This window comes from Lepidochelys olivacea (assembly GCF_965140295.1).
Source record: "Lepidochelys olivacea isolate rLepOli2 genome assembly, chromosome: 9".
NCBI lineage: Eukaryota > Metazoa > Chordata > Testudines > Cheloniidae > Lepidochelys > Lepidochelys olivacea.
The window spans coordinates 28,904,399-28,926,793 of record NC_140419.1 but is presented as its reverse complement, the minus strand read 5'-3'; the positions used below and the strand labels follow the sequence as shown (position 1 = coordinate 28,926,793).

General features: G+C 38.2%; 1 protein-coding gene and 1 long non-coding RNA gene across 4 annotated transcripts in view; one reads left to right on the top strand and one right to left on the bottom strand.

The window, feature by feature from the left end:
* The window catches only part of AGTR1 (angiotensin II receptor type 1), a 44,880-nt gene extending 32,861 nt beyond the window's left edge, over positions 1–12,019 (top strand). For 2 of the 3 annotated variants that reach the window (XM_084639901.1, XM_084639902.1), the window contains exon 2: positions 10,248–12,019. In XM_084639901.1, coding sequence (XP_084496027.1) covers positions 10,297–11,376 — 1,080 coding nt within the window. In that variant the 5' untranslated portion in view covers positions 10,248–10,296 and the 3' untranslated portion in view covers positions 11,377–12,019. The remainder of the gene's footprint in view (positions 1–10,247) is intronic. The other variant, XM_084639903.1, reaches the window with a different exon arrangement.
* Positions 1–22,395, bottom strand: part of LOC311526666 — a 49,357-nt gene that overhangs the window by 13,661 nt on the left and 13,301 nt on the right. The gene's annotated exons all lie outside the window — the stretch shown is intronic.

The window sequence follows — 22,395 nt, the reverse complement described above, 5'->3', positions numbered from 1 at the left end:
AGGAAAAGGACAATGACATAAAAAGCTTGTAAAACCTTAACAGTTTTGCAGCAACCAGTAACAACAGACCTAGAGAAGGAACGAAAGGAAGACTAAATACCCGGGATCGAGTTTTTTTAAAAAAGGAACAATAAGCAAACACTTTTTAGTATAGAACATATTATTCCAAAACATTTTCCAGCCTGTCTCGGGAAGTTTACTCTGAGTTACGTCAGCATTTAAATCCACAGCCGTCTAACATGAAAAGAAGGTTTCATCCTTATAAACACAGAAAAGTCTTATTTCTCATTTATAGGGGGAACAAATAATCCAGCCAGCATCAGGAGAAGAAAAAGGGTGTATTACCTACTGTAATACAGCTAAATGCTTAAGGCTGGGTCTGCCTATATCAGTAGAGTCAGTGCCAAAGCACAAATTTTGAAAGCATTTTTGTTTGTTTGTTTCAAACCTGACTTGTGACATCTGGTTACCCATTTATAGCTAATGAAGTTTTCACAGGAAGCTGGAGTCAGTGGTATCTCATCATATGTTTCAGTTGGCAAAGCACTATTTACCTTGCCTGGGCCCAGCATCCTGCCTTGTTACCACAGGCAGTTTAATTAGGATGCATGCTCATCCAACACAGGAAATGAATAGAGTGGTGAATAATAGCTGGTAGAACAGTCTGAAACCCGGCATTACCAGTGACTTATTATAATCATTGTAATTAAAAAAATAAAAGGTCAAACAGGACAGTAACGTACAACAAGGATTAGCAGCTCCCCAGACACACTGCTTATATCTATCTTCTTACTCTATGTTCCATTCTATGCATCCGATGAAGTGGGCTGTAGCCCACGAAAGCTTATGCTCTAATAAATTTGTTCGTCTCTAAGGTGCCACAAGTACTCCTGTTCTTTTTGCGGATACAGACTAACACGGCTGCTACTCTGAAACCTGTTTACAGATTGACTGTCAAGCAGCCCCCCTCTCCCCACACACACACACCCATTCTCAGTCACTTGAAATCAATCCTTTCAGCAAACGCTACTGCCGTGTCACCCTTAAAGTTCCCAGGCACTGGCTAGAATAAAATCTGTCTGTCTGCAGCCTCTGTCTTTGTCTTTTATGCACCGTTCAGACTATTTTGATGCTTTGGCAGTTATTAATGAAGTAATGATACAGATTGCAGTAGGTGAAGTGTCTCTACACTAAAGTATTCTATTCTGTATAGCTTTAATGTAACTAAACCCTAATGACATCTAGCAAAAAAAGAGCACAGTTCACTGCAAGGAATTAATATCAGCAGTGATGTTCCATCACACCTTACAGAGCTGCCATCTTGAGTAGTTCTTCAGAAGGAATGAGTTTCCATTTCAGGTATGAAGCTTTTTTATTGCTTTAAAGTTTCCAGAGGAATGAGGGGTATGTGCATCTCCTGAGAAGCAAAACCAACTGTGTCTTCTTTTGAAACGTTAAGAGTTCCTTGGACGGTAAAAGTCCCATTTGAGCATTAGCAATGCTTTCCTTACTGGAACTTAAGATGTCAGGCCATTCAGAAATTCAGTCACACAGTGATATAAAGTCATTTGTGCTCTCAAATACATAGAGCACAACATAGATGGTAAGTTTCAGAGTAACAGCCGTGTTAGTCTGTATTCGCATCCGATGAAGTGAGCTGTAGCTCACGAAAGCTCATACTCAAATAAATTGGTTAGTCTCTAAGGTGCCACAAGTACTCCTTTTCTTTTATAGATGGTAAGGTTATACAGCCAGGTGATAAGGTTACAAGTGTGTGTCACTGTTAGTCAATCAAGGGAAATTTACACATCTCCTAGGAAGACATGGTCTACACCCTTTATTTGCACTCAAAGGAAATGTCCTTCCATATTCCTATTGCATCCAAAACTTTACAGAGCTACTCTGTGTTTTTCTAACATTTCAAATATATCCACAAAAACGTTCTTTTCTTTCTGATGCCTCAAAATCTCTTATAAGGAAAATGCAACAAAATTAAGTATCTTACCTTATTCCTTCTTAATAATCACCTCTTTCTCCACTCTCCATTTCCTTAGCTCTGTAGTATTTTTAATTATAATTTTGGTATTTCTCATTTTGTAATTAGAATTAGCATATTTTCTTTTTTTGTACATGTGCATTTGAATAATTAATAAAATATTTGCAATTGCTTGATATACTTTGAAGGAGATAACGTGCCAAATTCATCCCTGGTGTAACTCTACTGAAATCAGTGATGTTACACCAGAAATGAGCTTGGCCTGTTAACTTTGAAATGGCTGTGTTAATTTAGTATTCATGTACAGCATTTCAAAACTCTTTCCTGGCCAACACCCTGATTCTATTTATAAAATGCTGAACTTCCTTATTTCCCCCCTCACTTCAAAGGGAGTTGAGGCCATTCAGTACCTCACAGAAAGTGCTCACAAACTTACAGGGCCAGGCTCAAATTACCAAACTTGATTTTATTGCTGATTGTAATGAATTTTAGAACATATGAGGTAGGTGCTTGTTTACAAACATTTAAAACACAGACAAGAATAGTTAGCATTAATCAAGGTCACCACTGTCACCAGAAACATTAGCTACCATGTGAGCAGGAGGGGGAAGTCAAAACCTAAATACTGATGCATACCCCAAAGCACACTAGACTTTAGCTACATGGTGCATTGCCAAAGGGAATAAATTCTAAAGGTGGGGCCAATCTACTGAGAAAGCCCAGTATTCCTGCTGGTTACTAGAAGTGCTTCAAGATTTGTAGACTTCACAACCATAAAAAGCTGCAGCCTGTTTTGAGAGGAAAATACTTAACCCCTCTGCAGAGGGACATTACCAAATGTTGCATTAGACATGACACTGTTGACTATGAAATCCACAGTTGTATTCAGCACATATCTTATGTCACAATTCCACCAACCTTACACACAGAGTAGGACCTTACTACTTGGAATCAATGGATCTGCTCATGCAGTAAGGTCCTGCTCAGCACAACACTGGTAGAATCAGGTTCTTAGCTAGCATACAGGAGGTAAGACTAGAGGATATAATGATTGATAATTGTTCTTTCCAGCCTTCAAATCTATAATTGTCTTTTGGTAAAAGTGATCCTGGAATGATAGAGTTCATGATTCCAAGGAATGATGGGAGGGACAACAGCAGAATAAAGACAATGGATTTCAAGAAGGTAGACTTTACCAAACTCAGGGAGTAGGTAGATAAGATCCCATGAGAAGCAAGCCGAAGGGGAAAAACAGTTTGAGACAGCTGGCAGTTTTTCAAAGAGATATTATTAAGGGCACAAGATCAAACTATCCCACTGTGTAGGAAAGATAGGAACTATGCCAAGAGATTCCCCTGACTTAACTAGGAGATCTTCAATGATCTGAAATGCAAAAGAGAGTCCTACAAAAAGTAGAAAATAAGTCAAATTACAAAGGATGAATATAAAGCATGTAGGGACAAAATTAGAAAGGCCAAGGCAAAAAATGAGATTAAGTTAGCTAGAGACATCAAGGGGAACAAGAAAACATTTTTCAAATACATTAGAAGCAAGAGAAAGACCAAGGACAGGGCAGGCCAATTACTCAATGATGGGGGAAAGACAATCACAGAAAATCTGGAAATGATAAACGTGTTAAATGTCTTTTTTGTTTCAGTTTTCACCAGAAAGGTTAGTAGCAACTGGACATCTGACATAGTGAATGCCAGTGAAAATAAAGTAGGAAAAGAACAAAGTTAAAAATTGCTTAGACAAGTTAGATGTCTTCAAGTCAGCAGGGCCTGATGAAATACATCCTAGAACTGACAGAGGAGATATCTGAGCCATTAGTGATTATCTTTGAAAACTCATGGAAGACAAGAAAGATTCTAGAGGACTGGAAGAGGGCAAATAAATCCAATCTATAAAGAGGGGAATAAGGACAACCTGGGGAATTAAGCTGACTGGTCTGCAATTTCAGTACCCGGAAAGATAATGGAGCAAATTTTTAAGGAATCAATTTGCAAACACCTAGAAGATAATAAGGTGATAACTAACAGTCACCATGGATTTGTCAAGAACAAATCATGTCAAACCAACCTAATAGCTTTCTTTGACATGCTAACAAGTCTTGTGGATGAGAGGAAGTGGTAGATGTGGTATATCTTGACTTTAGTAAGGCTTTTGATATTGTTCCACATGACCTCCTCATAAACAAACTAGGGAAATATAGCCTAAATGGAGCTACTATAAGATGGGTGCATAACTGGTTGGAAAACCATTCCCATAGAGTAGTTATTAGTAGTCAAGCTGGAAAGACATATAATAGGGGTCCTGCAGAGATCATTCCTGGGTCTGGTTCTGTTCAATATCTTCATAAATGATTTAGACAATGGCACAAGGAGTACATTTGTAAAGTTTGTGGAGAATACCAAACTGGGAGGGGTTGCAAGTTCTTTGGAGGATAGGATTAAAATTCAAAATGATCTGGACAAACTAGAGACATGGTCTGAAGTAAATAGGATGAAATTCATTACGGACAAAGTAAAGGACTCCACTTAGGAAGGATCAATCAGTTGCACACACAAAATGGGAAATGACTGCCTCGGAAGGAGTACTGCGGAAAGGGATCTGGGAGTCATAGTGGATCACAAGCTAAATATGAGTCAACAGTGTAACATTGTTGCAAAAAAAATTGAACAGCAATCTGGGATGTATCAGCAGGAGTGTTGTAAGAAGTAATTCTTCCACTCTTCTTCATGCTGATAAGGCCTTAACTGGAGTATTATGTCCAGTTCAGGAAGGATGTGGAGAAATGGGTCTAGATTGGTCTAGAAAACATGACCTATGAGGGAAGATTGAAAAAATTGGGTTTGTTTAGTCTGGAGAAGAGAAGACTGAGGGAGGACATGATAACAGTTTTCAAGTACATAAAAGGTTGTTACAAGAAGGAGGGAGAAAAATTGTTCTCCTTAACCTCTGAGGACAGGACAAGAAGAAATGGGCTTAAATTGAAGCAAGGGAGGTTTAGGTTGGACATTAGGAAAAACTTCCTGTCAGGGTGATTAAGCACTGGAACAAATCACCTAGGGAGGTTGTGGAACCTCCATCACTAGAGGTTTTTAAGAACAGGTTAGACACACACCTGTCAGGAATGGGCTAGTTATTACTAGGGCAAGTCTACACTACAGTGCTACATCAGCACAGCTGCATCCATGCAGCTGCAGTGCTGCAGCACGTTGGGTGAAGACATGCTATGCTGATGAGAGAGCGCTTTCCCATGGGCATAATTACTCCACCTCGTCAAGAAGCGGAAGTTATGTCAGTGGGAGAGCATCTCTCGCCAACATAGCGTCGATGTGGACAGCATGAAACTTACGTCGCTCAAGGGTGTGAAAAAGTCTCCCCATCCCCAAGCAATGCAAGTTATATCAACTTAGGTTGTAGGGTAAATCTGCCCTTAGTCCTTCCTTGAGTGCAGGGGACTGGATTAGTTGATCTATGGAGGTCCCTTCTGGACAAATACTTCTATGATTCTATATGAATGAAGAAGGGCTATAATGACTAATAGACTGTACAGTCCCAGCCTGGAGCTGAGGCAAGCTATGAAAAGATGGATCATGTTGTTGCAGAGCACAAGTTACAAAAATATGCATTCACACGAGTTCATATCGTGTTGGGTGGCTCCACAACGTGCTTCAGGGGCGTATTAGCTATTTTCCTTATAAGCTCTGGATAGTGTGACTGGCCATAAAGCTAAAACCTGTGACATTCCAGATTTTGTGAGGCAAGGACAGCCATGAATTTGAGCCCTGAGGGGTTAATAAATTAGCATGCCACTGATAATCAGAATATAAGGTATTTGTTGTGCTAGCGGGTTTAGCGTGACTTTTTTACTTGAAAAAAAATGGTAAAAATAACTGAGGGTTGGTTAGGAGGTTTTTAGGTTTGGTTTTGTTTTTTTGAGGCATTTGTAACAAACAAGGTACCTAGATTGTAATTTACAGAAGGAGTTGCTGAGATTGGGAGGAATTAATTGTAGTTCTTGATAAAAGTTTTGTATTTAAAGCTACATTTAATTAGATATTCCAGTCTTCATGTAATTCCTAAGAAGCTTGAAATCTTGAAATTGCCCTTTTAGCTTTTTTTAAATTAATCAGTTTAGTAAATCCAGCATTATTCCTAGAACAAGGAAGTGTATCAGAAGGATAAATGAGGCATTAACAGATCATTACTCATGAAAAAAACATATTTGAGGCTCACTCCATTTTTAGAAAAGAGCAACCTGTTAAAGTAAAAGGATGGTCTGGTGGCTAAGGCACTGGCTTGAGCTTCAGGAGATCTAATTCAATTTCTGACTCTGCCTGATTTCCTGTGTGATCTTGAGCAAGTCACTTAGGCCCAGATTTGTAAAGGTTTTCAGGCATTCCTCAGCTAAATACTGGAAGGCCAAAGTGACTTGGGCACCTAGGCACCTAAGTCCCATTAACTTTCAGTGAGACTTAGGCTATGTTGACACTGCAGTCGGAGGTGTGATGGCAGCTTGTGTATGCTTTACAAGCCTCCCTTGAATCCTGGGTAAGGAGCCACTGTGTCTTCACTGCTGTTTTCAGGCATGCTAGCAAAATTAAAGCTAGCATGGGTATGCCTACCCAAACTGCAATCATACCTTCAACTGCAGTGTAGACATACTCCGAAGCTATTTCTATGTTGTGCTGCAGTGCAGACTACAGGAGTGTGAACTGCAGTGAGCACCAAAGTGTTGTGCTGTAACTCCCCCATGCGGGCACTGCCAGCATGATACATAGTTTGCGTTAACTTAGTCCTCTTCTAACAAGACTACATTGGTACAAACTAGGTACCTTTTAGTTCAGTAGACAAGCCCGTAGACTTCTAAGTCAGGTAGATGTTGCAATACTGAGCAGAACACCTAAATACCTTTAAAAATCTGAGCTTTAATTTCTCTGTGCCTCAGTTTCCCATTTTTTAAAAAAGGGAAAATAATACTCCCATTGTCTGTCTTGTGTATTTAGGTTTTAAGCTGTCTGAGACAGGAGGTGTCTCCCACTGTGTCTATGTAAAACTTTTAGCATGATCTTAATTGGAACCTCTGGTACTACTGCAGTACAAATAATGAGCAACAACAAAGTATCAGTATTAGTCCCTGAAGTTTTCCATTGCCTGTCCTTGCACACCACAGAAGCCCTAGCAAAGCCAAAGGTGCCCCATAAAATAGACTTCACACAATTTGCACATGTTTACGCAGCTTGGACATATTTTTAGTAGATTTATGCCAACATTTTTCACACTTGGGCTCCTAAATTTAGGCACTTAGATCCATATTTAGGTACTAACTGAAGAGGTAACAGGGGCAGTGATTCCTTCCTCTGAAACCTTTCTAAAAGTTTCAGTGTGGAACAAAAACAATCTGGCCCTGGATTTTTACAGATTTGTTTTCCATTGTCAATTAAACATCATATTTTTCAATCTAAATTACTGGGATGTGTAATTTGTAAGTGGTTTATGTGTTTACAGTTCTGGTGAATGCAACAGACCACTAAGTTGTAAGACCCACTCAGTTCTGCCTATGTAACCTCTAAATAGTCCTAAGAAATTAGGCTTAAACTACTATGTCGAAAGAACATTAGAGGACAGATACCATAGAACAAAATAAGTACCAAGCCTGAATTCACAGCTTTAGATAAAATTCTAGCCTTATGGCACATGTATCATATTTACTGTATGAACTGGCAAACATGACATCTAAGTATAGAATCTAAAAGACATCCGAGTAAGTTGGTCCATTTGGCACATCATCTTTATGATTATTGAAAAAGTAGCCTGGATAGACAGAAGATTCTTCTAAAATGTAATTACCTGCGTTTTTTTTTTATTCTCTGCCTATTATCACAGGGAGGCTTTTTTGCATATAGTCATTAGCTATTTCTGCTTTAAGTTGCAGCCTCATTGAAAATTATACTGAATCTGAGTTTTAGCTTGCCTTAAAAAGAAGCTATCAATATTGAGCCAAATTCTAAAGTCCTTACACATGTTCAGTTCAGTTCAGTTGGCAAAGATCTATTGTCCTTCTTAATAGTATTACCTGAGTAAGCACTTCAGAATTTTACATTTACAATTAAAATGTTATGAAAATTATCATTTTAGAATTTGTAAGAACACTTTGTGGGCTGAACCATCAGAAGGTGTAAGCAGGCATAGTTCCATTGAAATCCATGGAGCCATCACAATTTATAGCAGCTGAGGCTCTGGTCTTCTGGGTTTTGTGCATGTTCGGAGAGTTAGAAATGCTGGTAAACCTCTGAAGGCTGCAAAGCAAATCTCTTCAACACAATTCATATAGTTTGCCATGGCTTCCAGAGAGCAGCTAAACATATGTTGGGACAGATACAAAATTCTCACTGTATTTCAGAGTTGTTTATTTAGGTGGTTAAAATTCAATTTTTTCCCCGTGACTGAACTGGAACAGAAAGCAAGGACATTTGGAACCATGGAAATTTACTATCTTTAGTATTTACTGCAGTGACATTAGAAAGATAGTGTCATAGAAATAAAGGAATCATTTATGCTAAATGAAAACTTTCCTTTTTATTTACAGAACCACAGAAAAATGTGAAATGCCGCTACACATCCTCTTTCTTTTCCCCATTTCTTTTGTATGCAATAAGGCAACTTATAAGTAATACTTTTCCATTTGAGTGTTGTCAGTTTCAGCCTGCTGTTCTCCACTAAAGACTGTGGTATATAAACCATACCTGCTGGTTTGCTTAGAGAAGCAGCTGACTTCCAGTTCTGGGGATGGGAAGAAAAAAATTTCCTGTCTCTAATTGGATACAATGGAGTGGAGTGGTTTTTACCTTCCAGAACAGTACTGACATTACCAGCAGGAGAGTGAGTTTGTGGGGGGGGGGGAAGGGGGGTGTGAGAAAAACCTGGATTTGTGCTGGAAATGGCCCAAATTGATTATCATACACATTGTAAGGAGAGTGGTCACTTTAGATAAGCTATTACCAGCAGGAGAGTGGGGTGGGGGGAGGTATTTTTTCATGCTTTGTGTGTGTATATAAAAAGATCTTCTACACTTTCCACAGAATGCATCTGATGAAGTGAGCTGTAGCTCACGAAAGCTTATGCTCAAATAAATTGGTTAGTCTCTAAGGTGCCACAAGTACTCCTTTTCATTTTGGGCATTGTGTTTGTTCCTTGTTTGAGTTTTGCCTCATACTGTTTGTGGGCCAGTATTGAGGATTCCCTTAGCTGGGTTTGTTCTTTTGTTACGGCTTTGGTATTGGGCAGTGCATTGCAGAGGCTCAATCCAGTCCCACTGAAGTCCATGGAAAGATTCCTGTGGATTTCAACGAGAGTTGATCAGGCCCTTAATTCATTACCTGGCTTTAGATCTCATCCCAAATCAGAGAACAGGGCTGGGTGAGATACGTCATTGGCTCAATGAGAGAGCAAACGTGGGCAGGGGATTTAAATATCATACACAACTTGTATCATACTCCATATTTGGTCCTGTGCAGCAACACCTATATTCTACCTGTTCCAGGCATATCATTTCCACCTAGGTCCAATTACATAGAAATTCTCTGTGTGAATTTCCCACTGAAGTCAATAAGAGTTCCAGGCAAGAAACAACTACAGGATTGAGACAGTTAATATCAATGGGAGTTTTGTGCAAAGGCTCTGGGGAAAATAGACCTGTGAGTTTGTACTCCTAGAACAAACCACTGAATGTTTGCCTCCACCTGAAACAAACCAAAGGTCCTATCCCGACATCCATTTGTGCACTGAAATTCTGATTTCATAAAGAATGATGGCAAGATATGGCCAGGGGAGTGTAAAATGAAATAGAATAAATACAATGATAAGAGGTTAAAAAGAATTAAGGATTTTGGTAGTGTTAAATACATAAAATAAGCATGTATAGCCAGGGGTACATTAATACAAAGAGAAGACAGAACACATTGAGAGAAATATAAAGAACTGGAAAATGTTTGCCCATCAGTTTGCAATAGGAATTTTGCTTGAACAAGGGCTCGTTAAGGATTTGGCCTGTAATCCAGACTTCAACTGAATCAAATGAAGATGTTCAGTTAATGAAAAGTAGATTAATTTCTCACATCCTCATTTCCTTAGAAGTGTAGTTAAAATTTCCTTCAGTGAACTGGATTCATCATTGCTACATAAGGTACAATCTTGAAATTTAATTGCAAAAAATCCTCACTCGTGATTTTTTTTTTTCCTCCAGATAAAGTTTATATTGTGCCTGAAACCAACCTGCAGCGGAAAAGATCAAGATGAGCCTTAATTCATCTACCGAAGAGACTGTTAAAAGAATCCATGTTGACTGCCCCGTTTCAGGAAGGCATGGCTATATATACATTATGGTTCCAACTGTTTACAGCATCATCTTTATTGTAGGCATATTTGGGAACAGTTTGGTGGTCATTGTTATTTGCTTCTACATGAAATTAAAGACTGTGGCTAGCATCTTTCTGTTGAATTTAGCCCTGGCTGACTTGTGTTTCCTAATGACTTTGCCACTGTGGGCAGCCTACACAGCCATGGAATACCACTGGCCTTTTGGCAACTGTTTATGTAAAATAGCATCAGCTGTGGTAAGTTTCAACCTGTATGCCAGTGTGTTTCTACTCACATGTCTTAGCATTGACCGTTACCTGGCTATAGTACATCCAATGAAGTCCCGACTTCGGCGCACCATGCTTGTTGCCAAAATAACTTGCATCGGCATCTGGCTGCTAGCAGGACTGGCTAGTTTGCCTGTCTTAATTCACCGTGATGTATTTTTTGTTGAGAATATGAATATGACAATTTGTGCTTTTCGGTACAAGACCCATAATACAACACTGCCTGTTGGGCTAGGTTTATCTAAGAACATGTTGGGTTTTTTAATTCCCTTTTTGATAATTTTAACAAGCTACACCTTAATCTGGAAGACGCTGAAGAAGGCTTACCAAATTCAGAAAAACAAGACCAGAAATGATGAGATTTTTAAGATGATTGTGGCAATAGTACTTTTCTTCTTCTTTTCCTGGATTCCTCATCAAGTGTTTACCTTTCTGGATGTATTAATCCAGCTACGTATCATAACAGATTGCCAAATTGTTGATGTTGTGGATACCGCCATGCCCTTCACCATCTGCATAGCTTACTTCAACAACTGCTTGAATCCCTTTCTTTATGGTTTTTTTGGAAAAAAGTTTAAAAAATATTTCCTGCAGCTACTAAAATACATTCCACCAAATGTCAGAGCACATCCAAGGCTAACAACAAAAATGAGCTCCCTTTCCTATCGACCATCAGAAAACTTAAGTTTATCCATGAAAAAGACTATTGGGTCTTTTGACATTGAGTGATGTCTTTCATGCTATATGCTTTAGAACAACCTTGTATATGAAATAGCAAGAGTGTCAAAGTTCACCCATAGTCCTGACCATCACAGCTTATTGCACATTACTTAAATGATCTACTAGATATCATCTTTGGAAGATTTAGAAGTGGCCTTTTATATTGTCAAGAGGACTGTTTGTTATTTTTATTTGAAGCAACCCAAGAAGATGGCAGTTGGGAGTCTTTTAGCATCCTGCCTCAGAGCTCAGAACTTTGGAAGAAGCGTACATGATGCTCCTGGAAAGATCTCAGAACTTAGGTTAAGGCATGATCATTTGTGAATTATATGAACTCTGCAGAATTTGCTTTCAACATACATAAGCAATTCTAAACTAACCATTTGGAATTGTTATACAAAGTGTTACGAGAGTCAAACAGAATGTTTGTTTTCTTTCACATTATATTTGGTGGGGATGGTGGAGAACAGAGTTACATCTGAAATATGAAAAATATCCATTTTTCCTTGATACAAATATCACGTATCATTACATTTATAATATGGTGAAAATAGATATATGCAGGTCTCATTCCCATCTCAGATTGAGATTTAAGGACTTCAAGACTGTGTTCACATACCTTTTTGCTATTATTCATTTTAAACATGGCAAAAGTTTATATCTGAAATAAAATGCAGTTTTATTTATTAAATATATATATTTTTATAAATCTATGTTTCTATTAGTTATATGTCATACAAGGAAACATTACTTTGTACACACACATTTTTATCAGTATGTTAAATGTAGGGTGGGTATTTTTATGGCCATAGTTTATATATTAACCAGTCTTACTTTCACTTGACCATTAATATCCCCTATTGACTTCAGTGGGATTACTCATGGAATAAAATTTTACTTTATATGAGTAAGAGAATCAGAATCTGCCCCATATTAGCAAAATATGGACATCCTGTGATAGAGATCGTTAGCAAGCTTCAAAGGATCAGCCAAAATTATTTTCATAGAATAATTACAGCACTAAATGAAAAATAAAACACATTAATTCAATCCACTCAGAACTTCCAAACTCCTAAAAATGTTCCATTTTCTTCAGTATTTCTGGACACGCAAAACTCCACAAAGCAAAAATGTAATAATACTTATTGGGTCAAATTCTGCTCTCAATCATAGAAATGAAAATGTAGGACTAAACTTTGCTCTCAACTTCTATATTTAAACCAAAGTAATTATGAGCAGAATTTGATCATGAAGGATATCCTGAAGGATATGGAATTATTCCCCTATTTACACCTGAATAACTGAGAGCAAAATCTGGCCCAATAAAAAAAAATATTTGCAGACAAATTCTTGCCAATAAACCTCTAACTTTTAAAATAATTTTCTCACTATAAAAGATATTTAAGCACTGGAACAGGTTACCTAAAGAGATTACAGAATGCCAGTCACTGAAGATTTTTAAGAACAGGTTAGATAAACAGTTGTCAGGGATAGTCTAGGTATACTTAATCCTGTCTCAGTGAGGGAGATGGATTAAATGTCCTCTGGAGGTCCCTTCCAGCCCTACATTTCTAAGATTCTAGAATTCTAAATGAGAATAGTGACACCTCTTTGAGGAAACCTAAACTAATGATATAATCATATTTTCTTACCTCCTTTTTAATTCACCTAATAACTTTCCAGAAAACTTTGTTCAATTCTAATTCAAAATTGTCTAATGTCTCCAAAAGCAAATCATCCGTTTACAAAATAGTCTGGCAGAGAAAGATAAAAATTTCAGAAAAAGTTCCTGATAATTTCAGATGAATGGTATAAAGAAATACATAACAGTGAGATTATTATCCTAAATGTAGTATTTTCACAAATTAGAGATGACACATTTAACTAGTTTTTGAGTCTGATAGAAGTTAGGGATAATCCTACAACTCACAGAATATAGATAGATATTATACACAGAGAAATATTATTCCAGGATTTATTTTCACTGTGGAAAATGAAAGGCACCATTATCGTTATTTGTAATATTGATTTTAATATTAAAAGTATAGCTCAGAATTAGACAATGAAATATATGTAAATGATAATTACCTAAATAAACTTTCTACTTATGTATTTAATACCTTACATTTAGGCTAAATCTGCTCTCAGATATGTACATGATATTCAGTTAAAACCAAGGCGAGATACGTACCTGAAGGCAAAATTTGGTCCATTATACTTTGAATAGTATCCAAAGTAGTTGCATTGCATTAAATACAAAATAAGTTGAACCAGGAGTATTATATATATATGCATTGATATTTAGGGCCTCATCTACCAGAGAGCATCCATCTTTCCCATTTGCAGGTTGGCTGGCTGTGAATGCTATCTGGTGGACCAGGCCTTTTATGTATGTTGGACACTCATATATCAGCTTAAGATGAGAGAGGATCTCCCTGTCTTCTCATGCATGTGAAAGCCAATTCATCTTCCCATCTGGGGTATGAGTTCCATAGGAGTAACCACCTCACAGGCTGGCGAGTTTTATTTTTTAAATTATCTGGGGGAAAAAACAATTGTCTAACAGCAGAAAATGAACAGGGAGGTGCACTGGTCAGAGGTTTTGATCATTTTGGCCTCAGGGAAGCTTGTGGCTTAGTAACAAGTGCAGGAAAACTACTGCTCGGGGTTCTAAGCCTGTACAAATCCTGGAGGAAATAAGAGAGATGTGTACTTGGTGTGTGACTAGGGGAGAGGTAGAGAAGGGGTGCACGTGGTGTGTTTTTAAAGAACAGCCAACCCCACATTGGTAATTAGAGGGAATGGGGGATTAATCTTTTGCTAAATAATTCTTTAGTCATGGCTTTTATTGGAGGAGAGGAAGAGAATAGGTGCTAAATGTGTGTGGTTCCTAGTCTAGCATTTGCAAAAACAAATTAACAGATGGTGGATAAGAAACCCAAATACTACAGATTAAAATTAAGAAATCTTAAAAAAAAAAGGAAGACCAAGCTTCCAAGTGTGCAGCCTCCAGGGACCCTAAGTGGAGGCAGCACTGCTAACTCTTTTAAAACACAGTCAGAAGAGTGGGAAGGACAATATGTGCAGTTCCCAGGCCCTCCGCAAAGCCACCAAATTGACATTTAAGGGCAGGCTCATCCCTGGTGCTAGTGCTATGGGCCGTTGCAGCAGCACAGAAGTGTTCTTGCTTCTGTGCCTCATACCTCCTAACCTGCCCTGGAATGCTCTCCACCAGCCAAGTCTTGGTCTCTTGCACACAGTCTGCCTGAACCGGCTATGTGTAAGGGGGGGGGAGCCAAGGGGGGGGAAAGAGAGACAGTTCTACTGCCGCAGTTCAGCTCTTTGCCTATGGTCAGAAGGAAGGAGTAAGATTTGGCTCCTTAGACACTTCGGATGACTCCCATTCACTTCAATGGGCCTTTAATCAGGCACATATAATTTGCCCTCAATATAAATACTAGTTATATAGGCCTAAGGAGAACAAACTCCTAAGGGCTTAATAAATACAGGGTTTAATAAATATACTGTACACATTGTCCATATGCGCTGGAAGAAGAACAGGAGACACTAGATGTGGTGTAATTAGGCCACAACTTTATTCTTAAATGTCTGGGAGTACCCAGCAGATAAAAGTGTACAGTGTTGGTAATTCCATAATCATTTCACTATGTACCCAGGGGGCTTCCATCAGCCTATCCCCTTACCCATCCTGGTCCCCAGCCAGCTGACTGCTGGGACCTCACCAAAATGAGGGCTAGGGGGTGGCTATAAAGGAGGAGCCCCAAACACTTCCTGTTTCTGCTCTCTTAAATCCTTTACCAATCCACTTTATCTGATCCCTGTATCCATTCCCTAAGGAGTACTGGCAATGGACATCCGCCCAACCATGTGAGGATGTGTGATATTATAGCCTAACTCCCATTTCATGTTTGCCCCAACTAAGCCCCCTAAAACTCGCTGTGGGGAAGGTGGAAAAACCCCACTTCACCTTGGCCAATCTGGCAGTGAAGGAAAAATTTCTTCCCAGCACCCCAAGAAAGGAGCAAATAACACAATACCCACAGCAAAGCCTGACAAAACCTGGGATTTCACTACTTCCACAAATAGGTGCTGCTCCGTCTGGTTCAGGTAAAAGAGGGCTTTTCCTGCACCAGCATGGACCTTTAGAGTCCCCCCTGTTTTCTGGTAAACCTGGGAGGGATGGATCAACATCCCCATGCTGACCTGGTCATCAGCTGCAGCAAAGTCATTCCCTGGCTTTCTAGCCCTTACAGGGGCACACACCTTTTCCAACAAGCCAGCCAAAGGTGCCCACAGCTTAATGTGTGAGGAGGTCATTATAATGTGCTATTTTAAAATAGATGCATTTATAGATCACCTTTCATCCTGAGACGGGCCAAAGCACTTTACCAACTATGAATCTGTCTCTATACTTTTGTCTGTTAGTATGGGCAACTCCTGCAGATGTTAATGGAGTCTCTAGCTGTGAATCAAGGACAGTGTACAGCCCTAAATACAGGAATTGCTTCACCCACTCCTGTCACTTCACACATATATGCTGTTGCCATGTTTGAATGAATATTTTGTATTTCCTTTCTGCTGGCAGAATCATGTTTAAGCAATGGTATACCCGAGATGTGCATTATATTTATTTCTATTTATTGTGTAATAGTACTTTATACAACTCATGTTTCATACTGAACATCCTCCTAGCTTGTACTTTTTGTTCTGATGCTTCATCATATACATGCGCACTTACTGGGCTAAATTCCCATGAAGACAATAGAGTTATATCAGGGATGAATCTGGCGCATTATCTTAATGATTTCTGTTTTACAGTGTTCATCAAGATACTGCAGAGTGATTATGCCAAAAGGCTTTTCTGATTTTCCAGAATCATCATTTTGTTAAGATTCTCATCATGTACTTGAAATTCTGGCAGCATCAGTGGCTGTGTATGTGATTCCCAGGTTTTTCTCTTTTCCTTGTGTAGCTCCAGTAATGATTTGTCTCTCATCTAATGTGACTTCTGTCGAAAAATACTGTATATTACAATTGTACATGCTGATGTTCCCCAAGATAAGTTTTGCAAAGGAAAGAGGGCCAAATGTCAGAAACACTGAAAAAAAAACCCCTACAAAGTGGGAGGTTTCTTATATTGAAAATTTTCATCATTGGAGTTTGTAGAAAGTTGTTTTTAGTATGTGATGTTATAACACGAAACACAAAATCCGTTCATTGTGTTAATAATAGCTAGAAAAAGTTTTGAAAGGCATATCTTTGAAAACAGCATAACCGGATCCAGCTATACAATATCTATCTATCCTCATCAAGCCATTGTTATCCCACTGCAAGGCCAAGGTCTCCTCAACGCTGTTCCTCTACATCATGCTGAAGGGCTTGGCAAAAACCCCGTGACACCTGAGGGTGCAAGCTGACGAGGCTGTGTTATCAATCATCAAGTCTGTTTCCCCAGCAACCTTGCTACCAACCCTGAACTAGCACATTGCTAATCCCAATGGCAAGAGTTGTCAGGCTCATTGCCATTGACGGACGCCTTAAGTCCAATCCATGTGTATACACTCATTCCGATCGTTTTGGGGGGGATAACATGAATTTAAAGCAGTGTAGCAGTGAGTAATGATAACCGTAGTGGCTAGTATGGTGTCCTATAACTTTAAATATACGTTTAAAAAAACTAAGCAACAAGATTTAAATGTAGAATGTTTTCTGCAATGGTTTTGTGGAGATAATTTGTAAAATGGTGAATGTTAACTGTTTGTTGCTTTTTTAGAAATAATTTTAAATTTCATAAGCCTTCTTGTGTAACTTTATTACTCTTGTATGGGATAAGAGTTGCTTCTGTTGTCTTTATTATGAACATTAATGCCTGGGTCATCATTTAATAGATAATGTTTTTCATAGGTGCAGCTTTCCTGTTATGTTGGCCAGTTGGGATTGACAGTTAAAATGTTTCCATTTTATTACAAATACTCAAGAAGTATTAGAGTTATGATGAAAAACTGAAAACTAGAGAAAGTGGCAAATATAATGGCAGTTTGAATGAAATGTTAGCTCTGGTCCTCAATCACTACCAATCATACCAAAGTTCTCATAATTAATACTATACTGCGTTCATTTGTGCTCCAGGGAGGGTCTGATCCAATTTCCTTTGAAATAAATGCAAAGACTCTGTGTGACTTCATTGTAAATTGGATTAGGCACCAGACTCCATGGAGTGTTTATTTGCAGAAAGAATGCAGGATTGGGCCCAAAGACAGTGCTCAGAACTTCTAGGCTGAAATCAAATGGCACAACTCCCATCCATGTTTTGAACTCTAAAAACCATGCAAATCCTTAGCTGTGCTCACCCTGTAGGCATAGCCTTGTAGAGCTTTCCACGCTGTAGAAAACAGGAGGAGGATTATAGTAGATCTGGGCCTGTACATTTTTATTTAACTTGCTTAGTCTCTATGTACTTTAATGATCCCTATTATTATTTGTATTGTGGTAATGCCCAGAGGCCCGTCAGGATCAGGGCCCATTTTAATAGGAGGCATACAAACACATGAGAAGACACAATCCCTGCCTATAGGAGCTTACAGTCTAACTGGGGGAGAATATTGGCAATAGCTAGAAACCAACTGAATAAAGATTATTTATTTCTGACAAAAGTGCAAAAATTTCAAAATCATTTTCATCCCACAGGTTTTAAAAAAGAGCAATTTTTCCATTTATTCTACATTTTAAATCCAAAAATTGTAACAAAATATTTCAAATTGGTCCTTCTGCCCCTTTTTCTCCCTTTGCCACTAAAAAAGGGGAAAAACAGAATACTGTAAAGGTTTTAATTTGGTGCTTTCTTGGGGTGGGGGGGACAATGTTTCCCATGCACACAAAAAGTTTCCCCAAAATTTTCATAAAAACAGACTTTTTAATATAAAAACTCTCACACAATAAATAAAATAAAAAAATCTTTGGGCCAGAACATTTGGGATGGATCTATTAGTGGCTAGTTGCCACTGCTTGGCAGCTCTTTCATAAAAAGAAGTTGCCTTTTTTCCCTTAAGAACCCAATAGAGAAGTGGTCTTCAACCTGTGATCTGGGGGCCATGAGGGGGTCCCCAGACTACATCTAAGGGTCCATAAAAGGGGGACTATGAAAATAAAAAATTTCAGAGCCCAGGAAAGGCATTCCATTTTTCCAATCAATCAAAAGCATGTGAATATCCCCATCCACAGGTCAAAACCCGGAAGTGTTGTCATTACCATAGGGCACAAACCTGTGGGCTTCTTTCTCATGCTGCATCCAATGCTGTACTGAGCATATGCAACATTCATCGTTTAATTCTGTTCTGTCAGTTTTCAGAAATTGTTCAGGGGTCCACAAATGAAAAAAAAAAAGGTTGAAAACCACTGCAAGAGATCATCTTATAGCCACGAAAAGCTATAATATACTGCAATGTGTATTAGCTATGCGTAAATAACCTGAGATCACATATTCCTTAGTTCATTACCCAAAAGATATACACCTACTATATATAAAATATATACATAGAAAAAAACAAATCAAAGCTGAAGATGAGTCTATATATTTAGTTTTGTAACTTTGAATGTAATTTTTCACTGTGAAAAATAATCAGGTAAGCCAACGATGTTTAAACACACCCCCATCCCCTCACTGTGTACACTGTATGACCACCAAGAAAGAATGTAAATGACCTGCAGTGTACCCTTCAGTGATATGGTATAAACAGATTTTATTATGTGTACATTTTAGACAATAAAATATATTAATTTTGAAACTTTTTAAAGAAGCTGGCTCAGGTGATTACTTTAGTATGAATGTCCAGAACAATACAGAAAAGATAGTGTGTATTTTCCCATATTATACACAGTTCCGTACGATATCACAAAGCATCTCTGTGCTTTCCATATGGAAATGATATATATCTGATATTTATAAATGGAGTCGTTTCATAGAATCATGGAATATCAGGCTTGGAAGGGACCTCAGGAGGTCATCTAGTCCAACCCCCTGTTCAAAGCAGGACCCATCCCCAACTAAATCATCCCAGCCAGGGCTGTGTCAAGCCTGACCTTGGGGTATTTACACTAACTTTGATTATTACCTATTTTATCTATTATCCCTGATGTTTCATTCTTTTAATCTTTACATGAGAGTTGAACAGCGGATGTGTTTATTGCATAATCATTAAATAGGTATTAGATAGTTTGATAGATTTTTTTCAAACTAGTAATACATGACTATCAATATTTTGAGAGGAATCCAGTAGCAATTATACTACTAGTCTCAGAAATAGTAAATGGTTTTTCACAAAAGGTTTTCCCTCAAGTTTAAGCTGTCAGAAACATTAAAACAACCTCAGCCGCACTTAAACTAAGCATTAGTTCAAGTTAATCTTCAGTTCATAACCAGTGGTGGTTTGTTCGAGTTTTGTTTGCCTATGATGTCTAATGCAGGTGTTCAGCTTCAGCAGGATATTTGTGAACCTACTGAGGCTACTATTTGACAGTACAAACTAGGAGACAAGACACTTGGGCTCTGAATGGCTCAGCCGCTGACTCTGGTAGGGCTCACTGCACAGGTAGGCATATCTGAGCTAGCTTTGATTGAGATAACTCACTAAAAATAGCAAGGTAGCCGTGGCAGCATGAACTGCAACTCAGGCTAGCTATTTGAGTACAATCCCACCTGAGATCCTAGGCAAACAAATGGGCAGCTAACATGATGCCACAGCTACACTACACTACTTTTAGCAAGCTAGCTCAGTCAGCCAGCTCTGGTATGCTTAAGCGTGTTGTCCCGACTGTGGGGTAGACATACCTTATGTGACCTTGGGAGAGTCTCTTTACCTCTCTGTGACTTGTTTACCCATCCAAAAAAAAAAAATCATACTGCTTTAAAAATATGAAGCCTCTCAATACCAGTGTGATATCTTTGGTTGAACAGTGCTACAGAGAATCAGTTTAAATAAGTCCCAGTATATGTAACAAAACAAAACAAAAGAATGCTGGGTTACAATTGGAAATGCAAATTGTCTACTCTACAATATATACTCCTAAAGGTTAGGAAACAATAATGTGATTTTTACATTGCCGATGATTTTGGTTTGTAAATTAGTTTACATGATAGACTATAAATGCTTATTAAACTCAGTGAGACTACTCAGGTGCATAAAGTTAAGAATGTGCCTAAGAGTTTGCAGGATCAGGGCCAAAAAGAAACCTTAAAATTCAGGTTTGTGATCAGTACATTACCTTTTGCCTTTATGTGAACCAGGGAACTATGGTATTGTCATAATGTTATAAAAATAATATGGTACATTTAAAAAAATCTTAAGTTGTGTTCTTCAATTTTGACCCATTCTCCAATGGAACGCTGCAAACTTTAAATAAGTTACAGTCAAGGGACACATTTTTCACCCTGCATTTTACTGCTTATCTTGGGGCTGGTTTAGGGTCAAATTCTCTGAAAAATTAACTTAACCATTGACTTAAAGTTACACTATCAAAGAATCTGGCCCATTGTATTTCTGTAAAATAAGTGGTAATGGTAAAGTAGAAGAGCAGCTCTCTTCTGTGTTACCATTTTGTTGATAATGTGTCTGTGCAACAGAGGAGGCTAGCAGTATTTTGTCAAATCTAGGACTCCATAAATTCCAGCTATAGACATGCTGAGTAGTGTTTTGAGGAGTAAGAGCCTACTTAAAGTGAGCAAGGTTGATGAATCTGGCCCAATGAATTGCATAGGCTGTTGGGGGTTTTTTTTGGTTTTTTTTTTTAATTCTACAGTAAATCAGCCATTTCCATGCCTGAATTGTTAATTTTCCTTTATAAATTACTGCATATACCAACTAGCAAACACATGCCCTATTTGTGTTGTAGCCACATTCTCACACACTGCAAATGCTAATGAAGTACAGGTTTGGCTTGTTTTTAGGATCTGGCAGGTGCTAAATTTGATTAACTGTATCAAAGTTTATGCTTAATTCTCGCAATACATGTTCTTTTCTTAACCTTCAGATAATACTTGATCCACAGCTGTTAAAGTGGCTGTAAACTACAGAGGAAAACACATGGGACAATATCAAGGATGCAATCCATAATTTTATCATCTTATGGTTCTAGTTTTTAAATCCAATACACTTCTATAAAACACAAGGAGAAAGGATGAGGCTCTCTTTTATTTGTGGACTTCGTCTATTACCTCAGATTATTTGCAATTACTTTAAAAGGACATCATCAGCTTAGAAAAAGTCAGGTTTCTGTGTGAAAATGTTTATCTGCTCAAATAAATTGGTTAGTCTCTAAGGTGCCACAAGTGCTCCTTTTCTTTTTGCGAATACAGACTAACACGGCTGTTACTCTGAAACCTATCTTTTATTGTAAGTAAAATCTAAGGACTAAAACGAATTTCTCTCTTTCTAAATTTCACTTTGTACAGTTAACACCACTCCCTGTGCAGTAAGATTCACTGTTTCCTTTGCTTAGTCAGTTTCTCCTTCCATTTGTGTGGATCTTTCACAACAGGACAGAAAACTTTTTTTTAAATGGAAAACAAGTAATAAAACCACACAAAATGGGAGGGGACTCATTGGCAGGAGTAGTATCTGAAGGTATTTTTCGCTATATTACTATTAATACTTAGGCAACTTGAAATCTAATCTGTTTCAATGTCCCTTTTCAGCTCTTTATTTAAAAAAAAGGGGGGGGCAACATGGTTTGGGCCAATCAAGGCTGAATCCCTTTTTAATTTGTTTTAAAGATCTACATCTTCACACACTATAGCAATCAAAAATGTAAAAATACATGCAGGTACATGAAGTTTTACACCCAGAACTTAAACTGTTAGAAGATTCTATATTTCACCAATTTATTTCAGCAACATTTTAAGGGCCTGATGCTAAGAGTTTTGCCATTAACTTCAGTGCGGGTATAACCAAGCCTTAAAAGCAATTCTGAAATAAGATGCTCCTGTGAGCAAACATGACCCTTCAATGTGGC